Below are 17,402 nucleotides of genomic sequence, written 5' to 3'. Positions count from 1 at the left end.
AAAAAGAGTGTGGAAGGGAAGTCTAATTAAACCAACGCTTTTTTTATAGGAAGCTTAGTGGAAAGTTGGAATAATTGCATCTAGTATGTCTATAGCAGATGGAGAGTATGATATTGATCTCTCCCAGTTACTAGCGGACACCGGAAGTGAATCATCGGACAGCTCGTTTGCTATCCGGTATGGATTTATACCTGATTCTATGGATCAAGCCAAACCACTTCGATTATATCAGACAGAGAAGGAGTGTTTGTTGCAGGCGTTTTCCAATAACAACAGCAAGCCCATAATATTTGAAGGAGCACCACAGAGACACCGAAAGACCAATAACCCAGCATTAGATTCTTATTATCTTTCCTTCAATTTGAATGATGAAGGTGACCAGAAGAAAAGCCTGGTGCAACTTAGGCGGTTGAATAGCACTATTAGAGTTAGCAAATCCAGAAATCCCAGTAAGTGGGAGGATCAGATCACCCAATGGGATAAGCAAGAGCAGCTGGGAGAATTGCTGGCGTTATCAATTGATTCGCCCCGAGTGGAAGAATCGCCCAAGAAAATGAAGCCGAATCCGGTTCCAAAAGCTACGAAGGACCTGAAGAGCCAGAACGCCAGGTCAGTTGACGGGAGGGGTAAGCATATTGTGGAACCTGCAAAAGAATTGACTTTAGCATCTAAGAGACCTCCGACTGCTACGCCAGAAACGAAGAATGATATTATTAGTGAATCGGATTTTGAAGATTTGGGGTTGGACGAGAACAATAACACTGATTTCCCAATAATTGACTTAAGTGATGCTGATGAAAAGAAACCAGAACCAAAACCACAGTCTAAACCACAGTTGCAGCTGCATCAATCCAAGCCTAGAGGTCCTGGTAGACCCAGAGGTAAGAAGAAAGATGAACCTCCTAAAAAAGAACTCAAGCCAAAGAAAAAAGAACTGGTTTCCGAAGACATTGATATGGATGATGACTTTAAAGATCTCGAAGATCAGCTACAAGAGGTGTTGGAAGAAGAAGAAGAATCAAATAAACAATCATCGATTTCCCCAGATACTTCACCTGATATGGACAAGGATGTATCCAAACAACCCCAATCGACTCTCGAGAACAGAACTGGTAATGACTTCAAAAATGACAACGACAACGACGACGACGATGATGATGATGACGACGATAGTGATGGTGAACGATATCGTTTTGCCGGAGGGCCCATAATCATAAACATGGGTGAAGATAATAATAAAAAAACTCCGATATACAACCGGCCCTTCGATAACTCCTCGCTGAGAAAACCAATGAGTTTAAGAGATCTCTACGGTGCCGATAACGATGGCAAGGACGACATGAGTAGCAGTGAGGCGGAATGATTTGGCACAAAAAATAGTAAGAATCCCACAGAACATAGCATTTTCATTTTTTTATAGTAAACTTCTTTTAATAACAGCATTTTCAACATCTCTGAGTATCTTGTAGTCATAAATATACGGTTGTAAAAACTGTGCTCATGGTACAAAAGATCTACAAACTGACAAAAAAAAAAATTAGAAAAAAAATCAAATCATGAAGAACTAGCTTGGTTAACTGACATGGGCTCTAAGAATGAAGAAAAGTCACATTCTGACTCTAGTGACTCGAGTGATTCTGACTCAGAAGATGTCTTTGGACCGTCATTGATTGTTCCAGACCAGGAGAAACCGCAGAATCAAGATGCAAAGCCAGTGAAAAAGAAGAGAAGAACAATCAAATCAGTTATCCCAGAGTCGATGCTTGCGTCAAATCTTCCATTGAACGAATCCTACAGGTATTCATATGAACAAGAATCAAATATTAGCACATTGACCAAGACCCAGGATGATGAACTCATAATTGTGGGGTTGAAAAATGGTACGGTTAAATTTTTCAAAAAACAAATTGCTTCAAGTACTATCCCTGATGAAGAGGGCACAGAGATTGATGGTCAATTAGAATTGCTTAAACAGTTTTCGGCTCATCCAGAAAAATCAATTGTTCAACTCATAGTTAACCATGATGATTCTTATCTAGCCAGTATTGCTCAAGATGATGATAACATTAAAATATTTGATCTTCGAAGCTTGGATATGATTCAAGCCATTAAGCTTGAATTTGTCCCCAATGATACAATAAAGCAACCATGTTGCTGGTTCAAGAACACTGGTGGGACTGCATGTCTTGCCATTAGCGAAAAAGGCACTAGAAACATTCATTTTATTGATCCCGAAAATGATAATACCGTAAGATCTATTGAAGTTCATAGATTCCCGATAACTTCCCTTATATTCAATTTCAAATACAACTTTTTCATTTCGTCGGATATAAAAGGAATCGTTGAGTTTTGGAATGATCAAGGAGAATTACCAGCTTCGGTGTCTTTTAAACTCAAATCAGAAACTAATTTATTCGAAATAGCAAAAAATAAAGCAAAAGTATCCAATATGATCATATCGCCCGATAGCAATCTCTTGGTCACTGCTTCTCAACCCGATAATGTTTTACGAATATTCAATTGCCAATCAGGAAAGCTATTAACAAAAATCGACCAATCATTAGCTATTCATGAGAAAGAAGATCTAAATCCTAAGCTTCTAAGTTTCGAAAGGAAAATGATTTCTGAGAACTTAAATACTTTATTTAATCATCATAACATGGTTTTCGACGATACCGGTAAAGTTCTTATCTTCCCTTCAATAATTGGAATCAAGATTTTAAACTTACAAACTATGAAAATAATCAAAGTCTTGGGACAAGAAGACCAAATTGACCAAGTTATTAGATTTAACAACATTGGGCTTCTCAATAAATCAGCAATGCATCAATTGACCAGCTCGATGCTTGCATCTAATAATTCCCTCATTGATTCAAAACTAACCAAAAACCCTATATTAGTGTGCTCTGCAATTAACTCTAATAAACTATATGTTTTCAATAATAAATCCCAAACCGATGATAAAAGAGATTTTACGTTGACTAACTCGCTCGGAAATGTTTCTAGATCCAAATATCAGTCTAAGTCCAAGACAATAACTAATGCAATACTACATACTAGTTTGGGTGATATAAAAATTAAACTTTTTCCCAGTCTTGTACCACGAACCGTCGAGAATTTTGTGAAACTATGTCAGAATCAGTACTATAATAACGTTATCTTTCATCGTGTCATTAAAGATTTCATGATTCAAACCGGGGATCCGCTAGGTGACGGCACAGGAGGTCAATCAATATGGGGAACTAACTTAAAGGATGAATTCAACCCAATGCTCAAACATTCTAAACCATTCATGGTAAGTATGGCCAATTCAGGTCCGGATTCTAATGCATCCCAATTTTTCATCACTACTCAACCTGCCCCCTGGTTAGATAATAAACACTCCGTCTTTGGGGAAGTAGTCGATGGCAGCGATACGGTAAAAGCTATCGAGGCCCAGGAAACTGACAAAACTGATCGTCCAATTAACCAAATCCTCTTACTATCGACATCTTTGGAATCTTGAGAAAGGTACCAGGGATCTTAACAATAGATTAGGGTAAGTGAAAATTTCGCAGTAATTTTTTTTTTTTTTTTTGATCTTTTAGCCTTTTTTCTAAAATGAAGATATCGATCTGTTAAAGATGGAGTATATTTGATTGAATAATTGTAGTGACGACAAATTGCAGGAAAGATTTTAGGGTCAGATCGTTTTATTCAATTGAGTTTGTTTATATTGCCAATTGCAATCGGGTAGCTGTGGTATTTACGGACAGTTTCCACGACCCCATCGAGGCGAAGATCACTATGATTTAGGGCAATGAAATCTTTTGGTTCGTTTTACGGCCAATCTTAATTGAAAGAACAACTTTGAAGTCAATGGAATGTTTAATTGATACATGCTGGCTTTTTCTGGCTTTGTTTTGGTATATGGAAGAGAATAGAAGAGTGATAAACGGGAGATTTCAAGAACCGATTTGATTACTTTGTGTTATGATGCAAAGAAGAGATGTCCCTAATACGACGAGTTTAGTAAAGAATTTGATCCACTCTTTATCCGACGTGTTTCTATTCATGTAACCATTTAAGATGAGCTCTATTTGAAGCTTTTTTGGAGGACGTTTTTTTTTGTCTTTCCAATTAATATTTTTTTTTTTCAAAGCCTGGTTGACCACTGAAGGATATATATCAAGAATGAGTCGTTCAGCATCACTGATGGGAGGAAGAAGTACTCCTTCGTTTACCCCTCCAAATATGTCACATAGTAATGTTAGGTTTTCCGATTTAGTGAATGCCAAAATTTCAGCATATATAAGAAGTTCCGATCCATTAATTGTGGCAGCTCATATAATTGATTTTGATATCGAAAAACATGCCCCATTTATCAACGATGAAGATCCTGACTTTGAATCGAATTGTCAAGCAGCGTATATTAATAACTTAGGTACTCCTAATGCATCATATTTCATGCCAGAAAATTTCCCATCAGCGGCCCGAGTTACCAATATCAAGGGATATAAGGCATGGCTAAACAACTTGAGTTCATACAAGGGAACATTCATGATACCAGATGTATTATTGTATGATGTGCTTGTTAATGCTGCAGTTAAAGTTGAAGATGAAAAATTTAGCAGATTTATTGAGACTTGCAGTAATTCACAAATAATGCAAAATAGGCCAATACTTTGGAAGAGGATATACTTTCGAGTGAATCAGTTACTTCCAAGGGATAAAGGAATCCACTCATTCATTAACCGAATTTATAAAATTTTCAATTCCGAATTTCATTATTCTGAGAGTGAATTAATTCAAGAAGTCATGGTAGCAGTTGAGACCTGGCCTGGAGAAATTACTGCTAGGGAATATTCTATAATAGTTCATTATTTTTGGAAGTATTGTCAAACACATATGGAATCATTATGTAATAGAAACCAAGAGTATAATTGTATTAAGTTTATTAAAACCAAACCAGAAAGAGCATTTTTAGTTGGCAGTGTTGCAAATTCGAAATTTTATGCTGATTTTGAATGGGGGCAATTTATCGAAGATATGTATAATGAATGTCTGGTTGTCAGAGAATTTGCCCCTACTATTCAAACAAGGGAAGAAGAAGAAGAAGAAATAAACCCTGATACTACTAGTGATAATATTATTAAGACACCATCATGTGGATTTTGTGGAGAGATCAATCATAAAGTGAAATCTTGTGAAAAAGTATTACAGAATATTCAATTAGGTAACCTAGTAAAAGAACAAAGTAGATATTTCTTATCTGATGGTACAAGAGTTGTCTTCAATCCAATCTTACCACCAGCTTTGATCAGGTATCAAGACCGGTTAATTGGTTAACTACATTTGCATTTAAAAAATCATCTCTGTCATTAATTCATTTCAAATATACATTATATAATCTAATTTGCATCATCTGATTCAACATCTTCAATGTAACCCGATTGGTAATCGTCTTTGCCATCTTTTGAATTCGTAGCAAGACCCTCGATAAAAGAATGGTCATTTTCATCTTCGAGAGATGCGAATTCGTCAGTCTTGGGCACGGTTATAACAAGAGAATCACCTTGAACTTCAGAATGAATGTTATTATAATCAATTGGCTTATCAAACCCAACACTCTTTTGAGAGCTGCTGGAACTAAAGCTTCCACCTGATTTCACCGTTTTATTCATATTGACTATAACTTGATTAAGACCCTTTTGATAGTCGACACTAAATTCTTTACCTTCGATTCCCCCGATATCCTTCATTTCCACAATATAGCGATCTTTCAACTCGGTAGTCTTCAAGTCTCCGTCACTATCAAAATCCATCATATTCATATTCATATTCATCCCCATCCCCATATCACCAAATGGGTTGACCATATTGCCTCCGAAAAAATCCAAGTTCCCAAGATTTCCAAACTGTGAACTTGGGTGCATATCGTCGTTTGGATTATCATGGATCAATGATCTTGGTTCCGAAGGATTTGCTTCGAAAAATGAATCATCAAACATGTCTTCTTGTTCGTTATACTTATCTGAATCGTACTGGTTAGCCGAAAACATTTTCCCTAAAACTTTACTTGCAAAAGAATGTCTAAGCTACTTAAAACTGCCTTAAAGATACCCTACAAAGATATATATATGGGCCAACTGGTATGATCTCGTGTATTGCACAGCAATTGTTGCGAAATTTTTGGGTTACTTTATTGCAAGATCTGGTTCCCGATTAACTAATCATTAAGTAAGCTACGGGGTATTGCTTTAGCCTGTCCACTGTTGCCAGATCAGATATCATGACCAATTTGCCCATATTTGGAGAAGCTGCTCGCAAGAAGAAACTTTATGTCTGAAACCGTCAGGTGGCTGTGATAACGGTTTTGGAGACCCTACGGGGTTTGCGGAATATCTGCTTGTGAGCCTGGTAACGCCGAAGTTATTTCCTTCTACTGTTGCATCAGTTTATGCCATTACTAAAACCACTGTCATTGAAGTAGCTGACTCATCCATATCCGAACATGACATTATCATTAGGCTTGAGTATGGCGAAGGTTGTATTTCTAAGCATTACTAAAAGAGCGAAGAACAACGAAAAAAAAATCGTATAATTTTGCAATTAAAGGCTACGACTATCTCATGGATTAGCATTTAAAGCGAGAGTTCTCTTTTATCTTTATGAGATTTGTCGTTTCAATTGTATTGGTTCTAGTATCAGTGGTGTATATGATGAGTGGACCAGCCAAAGCCATCACGAAAAACGTCAGTCCATTGCCGGTATACTTTTTCAGTCATGGAGGACCAACCTTCATGTACGATGATAACACCTTTGGCAGCAGAGGAGCGTATCAGACGGTGCAGCGACTCGGCCAAAAGATCAAGAGGGAGTATAAGCCGGATTACATTATTGTAGTCCTGGCCCATTACGAATCGATGGGAAGAAAGTCCATTGAGATTGCGACCCCAGCTAAGAACAAGGAAGAAAATGATTTGTATTATGATTTTTATGGGTTCCCGCAGCATATGTATAAAGAGGAGTTCCATGCTAAGTTTGATTACAAAGTTGGGAACATTGTGAAGCAGCAGCTTGAAGAAAAAGGGTTTGATGTTCAGTTTACTCAGCGAGGACTTGATCACGGTGTTTGGGTACCTTTCAAGGTTGCATTTCTGAATTATAACACGCTTAATGGTAATAAGGTTGAAGAAGATTTGCCAGGGACCTCATTGATTCAGGTATCGTTGACCGGCGGTGATATTGAGCTGAATTTCAAATTGGGTGAAGCATTAAGTTACTTCAGAGATAATTTGATCTGGGATCAATCTCGTGGGAGATACTTAAAGGGAATGGTTATTTGCTCCGGTATGACCGTTCATAATTTGAGAGATGTAAGAAGTGCATTTCAGAAACCAGGAATCACCTTACCATACGTAAAACCTTTTGATAATTTGTTAAGGGATACTTTGGTTAACAATGACGAGTTATTGAAAAACTTGAAAGAACTCCCCAACAAACATGAATCTTTATTTTATCGAGCTCATCCTAGTGCCGAACATTTCATGCCAATTGTTGTTGCTAGTGGGTTAATCAGTGGTTCCAAAGAGCCCATTAAACAACTATTTACATCCCATTCTGCCAGTCTTGCCTGGGGGATTTATCAATTTGGATCATGAAAACAATATAATAATAATAGTTGTTTATTGAATAAATGAATGAAATAAATAAATATACAAAGTAGTTATTAGTAATGTTTTAATTTTTTAATAAATTTTTTAATGCACTTTCAATACCTTGTTCGTCTAAACCATCCAAGTTGTTTTTGATTTCTCTACCTCTTTCGAATCTAGCAGTTACGCTTGGTGGAATCCCGTATGATTCTCTAATTAAAATTGGTAATTTATAATTCAGTTGAGTTTTCAAGCCATTATAATTATTAGTTAAAAATTTCCTTAATGGTATGGATGCTTCACCAGTTTGTGATAAGTGGAATCTTATTTCCTTTAATGCAGTTGGAAGAACAAATTTAGACATGCTTGCTTAATCTTATACTGGATATATACCCTGATTATTACATACTCCAATTATTTAGCGTCTAACTGGTCGAAAAAAATCACCAAAAGGTAGTGCGAAGAGCCGAATGTTGTCACGTGAATGATAAACATCCGTACCTTCAGTAAATGTCGCGAACGACACCCGTGTCGCCCTTTTTGCAACCGTTGTATACTTATACAACAGTCTGATTTCACCTAGAGGCATATTGTATGGTGATCGAAGCTATTCTCTGCAGCTATTCTATATCATTCCCGAGGTCGGTGAGAATTATTTCTTGTGGTAACCGTCAGTGATTTGTGTTGTGGTTTTATGTATACTGAAGACGTGAACTTTCTAACCATACAAGGAGACATGCGGACTTTCAGGCAATGGAGACGTATGAAATGGCGACGAAGACATCTGAACTTTCTAACCAAGCAATGAAGAACAGGCTTACAACAGATGTAGTGTCACGAAAGATGTTTCAGTAATACAATGTGAAGAACTTTGAAGCAGCCTCAATCATTTCAATAACCTATACATGGAACAGGACATTATCTTATGGGCTCACATATGCTACGGAAACATAACAGAACACTACAGAGCCGCTTGCACGAAGTGATTGTCGTGAAGATAAATTTGTTACAGGATCAAAATCTGAAACATTTTCCCGGCTTTCGCAGTGCTTTGGCTGCAATAAAAACCCCTTAATATTAAAACACCACTTCAAAATATTAAACCACTTCAAAAGAGTATAAATAGCCCTGTTTCTCTCTTGATTCTACTGGGAGCAGCAGGTCAAGAGATCAAGTAGCAATGCTTTATAATCTTACTTCTATAATCAATGAGGATACCCCTCAAGAAACCCACTCAAATGAAAATGATGAGCCTGGTACTCGGCTTAAAGCCTCAGATAAACTCCCAACCCCGGTTTTTACTGGTGAATTGGGCGACGAAGCATTCAAAGACTTAGAATTGTTTCATAAATATTACGAAAGCAAATTTGAAGGGAACTTCGGAGCTCGCTCGAGAAATACGGCCGCAGAGACATTCTCTGGAGCTGGTGCAAGTAAAGCAGAATGTTCCAGGCAATTTCTCTTATATTATGGGGAATCATTAAAGCGTTTATTCGATTCTGCCAACATTGATTTCTTAATAAGAAAAACCACTGACTCTACTGAATCGCCCTGTTTGCTTTTTTCAGAGACAAATAAAAAAGGGTTGGTGTTTGTTGACATTAGTGATCTCGAATTTAGTAAGTTTTTGTCAAATAAAAAAGTCCCTTTCAATTCTGAATTTGAGTCGATAATTAAAGGTGTCTATACAAAGTTTATCAATCTCGAAACTACCCGGGGGATCGTCAGTAATGGCGGAACCACCCTTTTCTTAGAAATAGACGAAACCAAACTAGACGAGTTACTCCAGGTTGGTTGTCATTCAAACCCAGAAGACTTTGTTGTTCCATTCCGTTATAAAGTAATAAGACTGGATGAAGATTTCACTACTATGGGTGGTTTGATTGCTTGGATCTACCGTGCCATTTCAAAGTCGGAAACTAGTAGATTAGAAGAAAAGAAAGTGGTTGATAAATTTAACAAACTCGTTCAATTGAAACCTCCACACTTTTCCGAAATTACCAAATATATCGAAGACAAATGCAAGCAGATTCCGGGAACGGATGCAAAAATTGCCGCAACCCATATAATAGGAGAAGGCGAAACAATGAAAATGTTTGACTACGTACAAGATCAGTCGTTTAAGATGGAGGTTGGGAAACTTTGCACTGTTTTTCCATTTTTTAAAAAAATACTCAAACCTTTAAACCGTAATGAGCCGGTGGTTATGACAATGTATTTCCCCGACTTTCTTGCTCGGGAAGCAGGACATGCAGAAACTCCTTTTGAATTTCATAAAAGTTGCATCGATAGATGTCTTAGAGAAGCAGTATGCTACAGCCGCATTGAGAAGTATAATTCAAATAAAACTACTGCTAAAAAAATCCACACGAAGAAACTTTATTACTATGGAAGTTTTACATTAGATTTGAAATTTAGAAAACTCTTTGCGTATTACACTTTGACGTCTCATGTGGAAGGCGGACAGAAACTATTCTTTGGCGAAACGATCATCAATGGTTGTCGACAAATGAAGAACCTGGCTAAACTTGGAGTTCAGCTCAAAATTCATGGCCATAGTTTTGCAATTGTTAATGGTATTCCTGTATTTCTTGATATCACCTCGGTAAATGACCGTATTCTGGAATACGACTGCTCTGAAGATATGAAAATATTTATGAAAAACTTTAACCTTCTGGAGAAAGATATGGAAGATTTCAAAAAAGAGATTTAGCTTTCTTTCTTCGCTATTTGAAAAGGCTGCGAAATCTTCACACTTCTTTAGTTATTAAATTACACATCATTCTAGTACGAGTTTACACTAACTGATGAAGCTTCTTGTAAGATGAAGGAATATCCTATCAACTATATTCATATTCATGATAAACTATTCTTATTTGGGCAAATGTCGCAGACGACATGCCAATGTCGCGGTTGCAACCCTCCCGCGGGAGTTCCGCGATGGAAAACTCCGGTAAATTGCAGCAATAAATTTCACCTCCATTACATGAAAGGGAATAACGGCAGACAGCGATGTAGCATTGCATCCGTGGGTCCCTAGACCTTCATGAGGGTAGTTCGGGGACCTGGGCCAGAAAAGGCGTCCTGAAATGGGCTTCTTCGGATACTAAGTTTGTATATATAGCAGTGAAAAAAAAAAAAACCTAGTTTTCTTTCAAGTAACAAGATCAACTACAATGTCTAATCAAATGAACGAAAAAGACCTTCTAATCAAGGGCATAGAGTTGGAAGACTTGCCCAAGCGTTCCAATAAGCTTGCTCTTTTCAGAAATCTCATGAAATGGGTCTCTTTCGTATTGATTGCCGGTTGGGGGTACTCCATCCTCTGCAAAAACTGGGGTGGGTACAATGTTATGTTCTCGTTTGATTCTCCTACAATCGAGGTTTTTGAAGTGACTCCACCCCATGTGGTTCCAAGTGGATCTGAAGTTGCTTCTTACTTGCTTTTCAATCAATCTGTTTTGCAAGATGGAATCACTGCCGATTACTACGGAACCACTTTTGACTGTAATGGTGGGTTTTTAACCTTGAATATCACTAATCAAGATACTTCCAATGCTGGCTCCGGAATTGTTACTGAAATTTCAATTGGGGATTTCCCCGTATGGAGAACTTCAACTCCGTTCTCTGAAGAAAATACCATTACTCGGACTTCAGCTTCTAAGAACGTTTCTCAATACCTCAATTTGTTTGAATCTAATCAAACTGTTTCCGTGGCTATACTTGAAGGTGTTCCGTCTAATTCAATTTCTTTTTCTTTGAGTTTAACTTTATATAAGGACCTGTCAGTTAAAATGGAGTCTGATATTTTCACTAGTAACGGTGCTGCTTCTTCAATATATCCTTTAGGAAGAGTCAAACTTCCTCAGGAAAGGTTTTCAATCGAGGTAGGTCAACTTCCAGCTAACTCAACGGTTGCAAAATTACAATTATTTGCATCTGCAACGGATGACGAAGTAACATACTACAGAAACAAGCTATCAAGCTATTTTGAGCCAGGTTCTGGTCCCTTGCGTTACTTAAATGTTTTTGTAAATAATATTTTCATTGCTTCTATTATTCCTCAACCAACATTATTTCACCCTCACCGAATTAGTGATAAGGAAGATACTTATAAGTTATGGAGTCCCTTAGCAAACACGGGAAGTTTCAGTGGATTGGCCTATGAAATTGATTTAATCCCAATCTTACCTTTATTATGGGGATCATCCGTTACTTTGGACGTCGTCATTTCGTCTCCAGTCTCGGTTTCTGCTTCACAAATAGCTGGTACCGTAACTCCTAATACTGGTGCTATTTCCAGTAATTCCTGGATTGTATCGGGTAATTTATTGGTTTGGCAATCGGATTTAATCCTGGGTGGTAAAGGTAAGCTTTTAAGTTCATCGTCTTATCAAAATGGTTTCGGAGTTGTCATCGAACCTCCTGTTAATTCGCCTTATGAACCCGTTATTACTAATCAAATAGTTGAAAGCTTCACTAATTCAAACATATCGACTTTATATAATTTCACATTAGTCGATAACACTACTGCTGCTTACCTTGTTAACTTTACTAGTTTAGCAAACTCAAGTTCAAATCAGTTCAGTAGAAAATCTAAGTATTTAACCGGGCCTCCGGGGACCGGCTCTTATATTGAGAGTCAGACTAATTGTTTGAACTTGTTGGGCTTTAATGGCTTTAATTTTACAGTCAGTGATTTGGGAACCAATCGTACTGTTCTCTCAAAGAGTTTTAACAATTCTCATCCTTTGAAGCTTAGCGAAGAGTCTAAGGAACTGAATAACTCGCCATGGGGCCCCGCGAACTCATATGGATTGAAAGCGGCTTTAATCAGCAGCCAAAACGCTACTGTCAATGGAACACCTTACGAATCAAAAACATCTGATGAGAAGGCCGTATTTGATACTCAAAAAGGCTTTGATACTGAAATTTCCGTCAAGGTTGAAGCTATCGGTGAAAAGCCTTTCTTCAAAGAAGTCGAAGCCATCAATGGTGTTATTACTAAAAATAATTAAGTTTATATATGTATATATATAGGTGGCTGTATAGTAATTTAAGGTTTACGGGTTTATTTTTCTGCTACTTTGAGACATCTTCTCATCGAGGTCTTCGAAGATATGGATATGTATCTTTATCCCATAAAATGTCTGACATTTCAAGTCTTGTGAAACAGTTTTCCTTCTCGAAGATCCTCAAAACCGATCCTCAAACCAAATCCATTGTTTTATTGGGTACAATTGACTCGAAAGATGCAATAGTATCTCTTGAAAAATCCCATTTTTTGAATGAATCGGTTGAAAATATCAATTCGTTGATCCATGATCTTCAAATCATAAATCACAACGATATCTATTACTGGTCCTTGACTTCTCTAAACCAAAAGTTACCAGAAATTCCTGGTGCTAAGTTGAACATCATCTATCCAGCTACTGAAACTCATATTAGAAAATATGGTGAACAAAAATATCATTATGTTCTTGAAACCCCTGAAATGTACACCAAATACGTCATTCCGTATATAGATACGATGAAAGGTGACAGAATAAAATGGGTGTATAACATTCTATTTGAAGGGAAAGAAGCTGAAACATTTATCCATCATGATGAAGATAAAACCAACGGGTTTGTTCTTTTACCAGATATGAAGTGGGATAAAATTAACTTGGAGTCTTTATATTTATGTGCCATAGTTAAGCGAATGGATATTTCTAGTGTGAGAGACTTAAATGAATCACATGTTGAATATCTTACTAACATTAAAAGTCAAATCTTGAAAGTTACTACCGAGAAATACCCAATTAATAAGGACGAATTAAGAATTTTTATCCACTATCAACCTTCCTATTACCATTTCCATCTCCACATTGTGAATGTTAAACATCCTGGCTTAGGAGATGGTATAGCAGTTGGTAAAGCAATATTACTAGACGATGTTATAGAAAATTTAAAAATTTTGGGAGATTATTACCAAAAACGTACTATTGGTTATCTTTTAGGTGAAAACCACGGACTTTGGCAAGATACGGGTTATAGAAATGCCCATTTGAATGCTAATTAAAATCTATTTGCTATATAATCAATTTAATATACAAGTAAAATAAGTCATTAATAATTAAATTCGTCAGTAGTTGATTTCACAGCCATCCTAGCCATTCTCATCATTTTTTTCTTTGGGTCTTCCTTCTTAACTTTTGTTTTCCCTGTACTTTCTTTATTAATGTTTGTCCCAATTGTCTTACCTAACTTCTTGGGTGTTTCCCTTAAACCAAAACTTTTCGCTAAATGACCAAAATGTAAAAGTTTTACATTGAAAAATTGTCTTTCTGAAGATAAATGAGTTGCGTAAGCTCTGATATGTGATGTAAAAGCTTGAACTGCTTTATCATGAGCAGATGTATCCTCTAATAACCATCTTTCAACGTCTAAATGCCAAGTTGTTGCATGAATATCCCATTTACCTTGTTTTTGTTTCGGGTCCGGTTTTCCATTCTTCTTTTCCTTTTTTCCTTCATCACTCTCTTCTTCTGCAAAACCTTCTTTCAAGAAGTTTTCATATTTCACGATTCTAAGATTACCTTTCTTTGGATGAACCGATTCGATTTTACCTTCGACGTATCCTTCCTCAGGGCCTGGCAAAAGGAAAAGAGTTGCAAAACCAGTTTGACCCAATCTTGCAGAACGTCCAATACGATGTAAATGATCTTCAACACTGAATGGTGGATCGAACTCAACGACATTCGAGATGTTTGGTAAATCCAAACCACGGGATGCAACATCGGTACAGAATAAAATAGCATGCTTGGATGAGTTAATGCCATCATTCTTTATGAATGCCAGAAGAGTTGAAGTTCTAACTTGTTGTGATAACGAACCATGAAGTTTATAAGTAACGGTATTATCGCCGATCATTGGCGTGGTCAACATACTTGGATTTACGGTTCCTTCTGCATCTTCAGAATCATCATCTTGATTGTGGGGCACTTCAATGTATTGAATTTTATCGGTCTCTGAGTCCTTCATTTTTTTGAATTTTTTACCATTCCTGGTCATTACATCGAAATGATATTCAACAGAATCTGAACAGGAGAAAAACACAATTGTTCTTGTAGTGGAACCGTCCTTTAAATTATCGTTGTCTTTACTAATTTTTTTTAAGATCCCACCAAGGGTAACCAATCTTAATTTTGGAGGAACAACAACGACTCTTTGAACTAATTGATCAGGAGCGGTTGCATTATTATAAGAAGAGTCTTCATTTCTATCTCCAATTTCATTGTCAAAACTGGTAGTACCCGGTAAAGCCCCACTGTTAACACTTATCATTTCTGGATTATTTAAAACAATACTACCCAATTTTTTAACATCATCTTGAATAGTAGCAGAGCAAAGAACATTGACTCTTTTATTTGGCAAGCCTTGCCATTTGTGCATTGTTTCCATAACTTTGGATTCTCTTGTGATATTATTGGTGATTTTTGTAATTGTTTCTTCGAATCCCAATTCAACTAATCTGTCACCTTCATCTAAAATCAACCATCTCAATTGACTAACGTCAAATGATGAAGTATTTTCCATATGATCAGCAAGTCTCCCTGGAGTAGCAACCAAAATATTAACACCTTTTCTTAATCTAGCCTTCTCTGATTTTTTCTTTTCACCCCCAATTACTATACCTGGAACAATATGATGATGACATCTGACTAAAGTTTCCATCACTCCATAAATCTGAGTAGCCAATTCCCTAGTTGGGGTTAGAATAATTCCAAATAAACCTGAATCTCTAGTAATTTTAGATGTATTTTCTGACATCAACTTATGCATTATTGGTAAAAGAAAAGCTAATGTTTTACCTGAACCTGTTTGAGCTTTGACAAAAAGGTCATTCTCTGTTGATAACAAATTAGGGACGACTGATCTTTGAACTTTTGTTGGTGCCTTGAATCTCAATGTATCGGTTAAATGTTTAGTAAGTTTGTCGTTCAATCCCAATCCGTCAAAAGTAGTTGCATCCTTCAATGGTGCATTGGATGGTAAATAAGTAGTATTTTCGGATTGTGAGCTTTCCTTCAAAGTCGAGCTTTGTTGATTAGAAGTAAATAAAGATGAAACATATGAATTATTCTTACCACCAAATTCACCATTAGATTCAGTAAACCTTATCCTTTTGCTGGATGGACCATAATTATTATTAGCATTGTTCCCTCTTTTGGGCTTGCTGTTAGTAGACTCAACATTCTTCTTTCTTTGCTCAAACACTGAGTTGTCGACTTCTATAGCATTAGAATCACTAGTAGGTTTCTTATCTCGACCTTGAGATAATAATTGTGCTCTACGACGATCTTTCCATCTACCACCAGTGATCTTAGAACGTTGTGGAGCAGGAGCAGAAACTTCCGCTGTAGAGAAATTTAATAACAATCCGTCGTCGTCTTCCATCTGTTATGGTATGTCGAGTTCCAACTTGAATAAAGAATAATACTTGATCTCTAAACTCATCGGTATATTTTTTTTTTTTTCATACATTTTTTTTTTTTGTGAGCGAAGAGGATGAGCTACTAAATTTTGGGGCCATTTCCAGTCCAAAGGGCCAAAAGCTTTTCAAACTACAACTGATAAAATAGAGAAAATTCATTCTAAACGTAAATAGAGATAATATACAGAAAAATTAGTATGCAAAGATGATATTGATACAGCAATGAATCAATCTGCTGTTAGTTTGTCAATATATTCAAACATGGTTGTTTTGGTTGTTAATTCTTTTGCTTCAGCCTGTTCCATAAGCTCTTTATGGAGGTTCTCAGTGGCCGAATCATCAGTCAGTCTCCAATTGAGAGGAGACCACTCTTCTTCATCAAACTTTTTGATATGTTTCAATGCCTCACCCAACGCATTATGAGCGACCCCGTCTGCATTTACATTGGCGTTGGCTTTGGCTGAGGTTTGTAAAACTTGAACCCCAGTTGGCTTGGTATCGGAGGCTGCTTCGGCCTTGCGCTGGACAAGTGAAGCAGCATCTACTTCATCCATGTACTTAAAGGATGGTCTTAATTGAGCTGTACTATCAACAGGAATCAAGATAATCTTTCTTTGGTCTCCCTCTTTAATGATCTTAGCGGCATATAACCCACCATCCGTCTTATTTAGCACCCCTTGTAAACCATGCTCTTCAACGTCTCCACCCCATTCTTCTGATCTTGCTCTGTCGTAGAATTTCAGGGTATCCAATGGCACCTTGACCTCTATACAGTTTGACTCCTTCTTTACTGACGCAGTCAAGCTTTCATTACCAAAAGGGCGAGACTTGGGTCTTCCCAGGTATTGTAATATATGCAAAGACTGTCTATTTCTTGACGATAAGCCGTTCAATACCAAAGGGATTGAACTAACTACGGGGTCTTCTTCTTGTTCTTCTTCTTGTTCTTCTTCTTGTTCTTCATCTTGGTTTTCACGATCTCCTGCGTCTTCAAAAACTTCAGGTGACCCAGTTTCTGAATGAACTTCTTCTTCCTCTTCTTCTTCTGCGACGAACAAGCCGTCATTCTCTGATTTAACCTTAGTCATTTTGAAACCAATTTGATTAGACTACAAGATCAAAGTATTTCACTTTTTCTGAATTAAAAAAAAACTTATTTATTTGTCTCATCTGAGGGATTTCCGGTAGTGAATTCTCACGTGTTTGTATGTGTTTTGTGGTCGGATATCCTTTTGTATAATTTTTTTCTTTCATCACTCATACTTTTAAAAAAATATCACTATAAGATC

The 17,402-nt window shown here is 36.9% G+C and overlaps 12 protein-coding genes across 12 annotated transcripts; 7 read left to right on the top strand and 5 right to left on the bottom strand.

Moving 5' to 3' along the window:
* Positions 1-52: 52 nt before the first annotated feature.
* On the top strand, positions 53-1,483 carry HYPBUDRAFT_151435 (uncharacterized protein). Its single transcript, XM_020220495.1, has one exon. The coding sequence runs from the start codon at positions 86-88 to the stop codon at positions 1,361-1,363; it is 1,278 nt and encodes a 425-aa protein (XP_020078941.1). The 5' UTR covers positions 53-85; the 3' UTR covers positions 1,364-1,483.
* A 99-nt stretch (positions 1,484-1,582) lies between these two features.
* Positions 1,583-3,505, top strand: HYPBUDRAFT_146260 (uncharacterized protein; the record flags this gene model as incomplete). Its single annotated transcript, XM_020219952.1, has 1 exon — positions 1,583-3,505. The coding sequence occupies one exon, from the start codon at positions 1,583-1,585 to the stop codon at positions 3,503-3,505; it is 1,923 nt and encodes a 640-aa protein (XP_020078940.1).
* Positions 3,506-4,233: 728 nt separating this feature from the next.
* Positions 4,234-5,328, top strand: HYPBUDRAFT_146259 (uncharacterized protein; the record flags this gene model as incomplete). The annotated part of the gene is made up of 1 exon (XM_020219951.1): positions 4,234-5,328. The coding sequence occupies one exon, from the start codon at positions 4,234-4,236 to the stop codon at positions 5,326-5,328; it is 1,095 nt and encodes a 364-aa protein (XP_020078939.1).
* Positions 5,329-5,390: 62 nt separating this feature from the next.
* On the bottom strand, positions 5,391-6,041 carry HSP21 (Hsp21p; the record flags this gene model as incomplete). Its single annotated transcript, XM_020223383.1, has 1 exon — positions 5,391-6,041. One exon carries the CDS (start codon positions 6,039-6,041, stop codon positions 5,391-5,393), a length of 651 nt encoding a protein of 216 aa, XP_020078938.1.
* Positions 6,042-6,468: 427 nt separating this feature from the next.
* Positions 6,469-7,738, top strand: HYPBUDRAFT_151433 (uncharacterized protein). The gene has a single exon (XM_020220494.1). The coding sequence runs from the start codon at positions 6,699-6,701 to the stop codon at positions 7,641-7,643; it is 945 nt and encodes a 314-aa protein (XP_020078937.1). The 5' UTR covers positions 6,469-6,698; the 3' UTR covers positions 7,644-7,738.
* On the bottom strand, positions 7,723-8,421 carry HYPBUDRAFT_3796 (uncharacterized protein; the record flags this gene model as incomplete). The annotated part of the gene is made up of 2 exons (XM_020223382.1): positions 7,723-8,006; positions 8,361-8,421. 2 exons carry the CDS (start codon positions 8,419-8,421, stop codon positions 7,723-7,725), a joined length of 345 nt encoding a protein of 114 aa, XP_020078936.1.
* A 396-nt stretch (positions 8,422-8,817) lies between these two features.
* On the top strand, positions 8,818-10,350 carry HYPBUDRAFT_146256 (uncharacterized protein; the record flags this gene model as incomplete). The annotated part of the gene is made up of 2 exons (XM_020219950.1): positions 8,818-9,768; positions 10,012-10,350. 2 exons carry the CDS (start codon positions 8,818-8,820, stop codon positions 10,348-10,350), a joined length of 1,290 nt encoding a protein of 429 aa, XP_020078935.1.
* Positions 10,351-10,414: 64 nt separating this feature from the next.
* On the bottom strand, positions 10,415-10,753 carry HYPBUDRAFT_174939 (uncharacterized protein). The gene has a single exon (XM_020222870.1). The coding sequence runs from the start codon at positions 10,661-10,663 to the stop codon at positions 10,478-10,480; it is 186 nt and encodes a 61-aa protein (XP_020078934.1). The 5' UTR covers positions 10,664-10,753; the 3' UTR covers positions 10,415-10,477.
* A 60-nt stretch (positions 10,754-10,813) lies between these two features.
* On the top strand, positions 10,814-12,655 carry HYPBUDRAFT_146255 (uncharacterized protein; the record flags this gene model as incomplete). The annotated part of the gene is made up of 1 exon (XM_020219949.1): positions 10,814-12,655. One exon carries the CDS (start codon positions 10,814-10,816, stop codon positions 12,653-12,655), a length of 1,842 nt encoding a protein of 613 aa, XP_020078933.1.
* A 128-nt stretch (positions 12,656-12,783) lies between these two features.
* Positions 12,784-13,698, top strand: HYPBUDRAFT_101692 (5'-(N(7)-methyl 5'-triphosphoguanosine)-(mRNA) diphosphatase; the record flags this gene model as incomplete). The annotated part of the gene is made up of 1 exon (XM_020218133.1): positions 12,784-13,698. One exon carries the CDS (start codon positions 12,784-12,786, stop codon positions 13,696-13,698), a length of 915 nt encoding a protein of 304 aa, XP_020078932.1.
* A 47-nt stretch (positions 13,699-13,745) lies between these two features.
* Positions 13,746-16,076, bottom strand: DBP7 (putative ATP-dependent RNA helicase; the record flags this gene model as incomplete). The annotated part of the gene is made up of 1 exon (XM_020222068.1): positions 13,746-16,076. The coding sequence occupies one exon, from the start codon at positions 16,074-16,076 to the stop codon at positions 13,746-13,748; it is 2,331 nt and encodes a 776-aa protein (XP_020078931.1).
* Positions 16,077-16,340: 264 nt separating this feature from the next.
* HYPBUDRAFT_98648 (DNA-directed RNA polymerase III subunit) lies at positions 16,341-17,072 on the bottom strand (the record flags this gene model as incomplete). Its single annotated transcript, XM_020224018.2, has 1 exon — positions 16,341-17,072. A coding segment is annotated over one exon (732 nt), but the record flags the coding sequence as incomplete, so codon positions are not given.
* Between the last annotated feature and the right edge of the window lie 330 nt (positions 17,073-17,402).

Source organism: Hyphopichia burtonii (genome assembly GCF_001661395.1).
Source record: "Hyphopichia burtonii NRRL Y-1933 unplaced genomic scaffold HYPBUscaffold_1, whole genome shotgun sequence".
Taxonomy (NCBI): Eukaryota; Fungi; Ascomycota; class Pichiomycetes; order Serinales; family Debaryomycetaceae; genus Hyphopichia; species Hyphopichia burtonii.
This window is presented reverse-complemented; position numbering and strand designations above follow the sequence as displayed.

Excerpts from the sequence above, each read along its gene's own strand:
- HYPBUDRAFT_151435 (XM_020220495.1), top strand. The coding sequence starts at position 86 with ATGTCTATAGCAGATGGAGAGTATGATATTGATCTCTCCCAGTTACTA.
- HYPBUDRAFT_151433 (XM_020220494.1), top strand. The coding sequence starts at position 6,699 with ATGATGAGTGGACCAGCCAAAGCCATCACGAAAAACGTCAGTCCATTG.
- HYPBUDRAFT_174939 (XM_020222870.1), bottom strand. The coding sequence starts at position 10,663 with ATGCAATGCTACATCGCTGTCTGCCGTTATTCCCTTTCATGTAATGGA.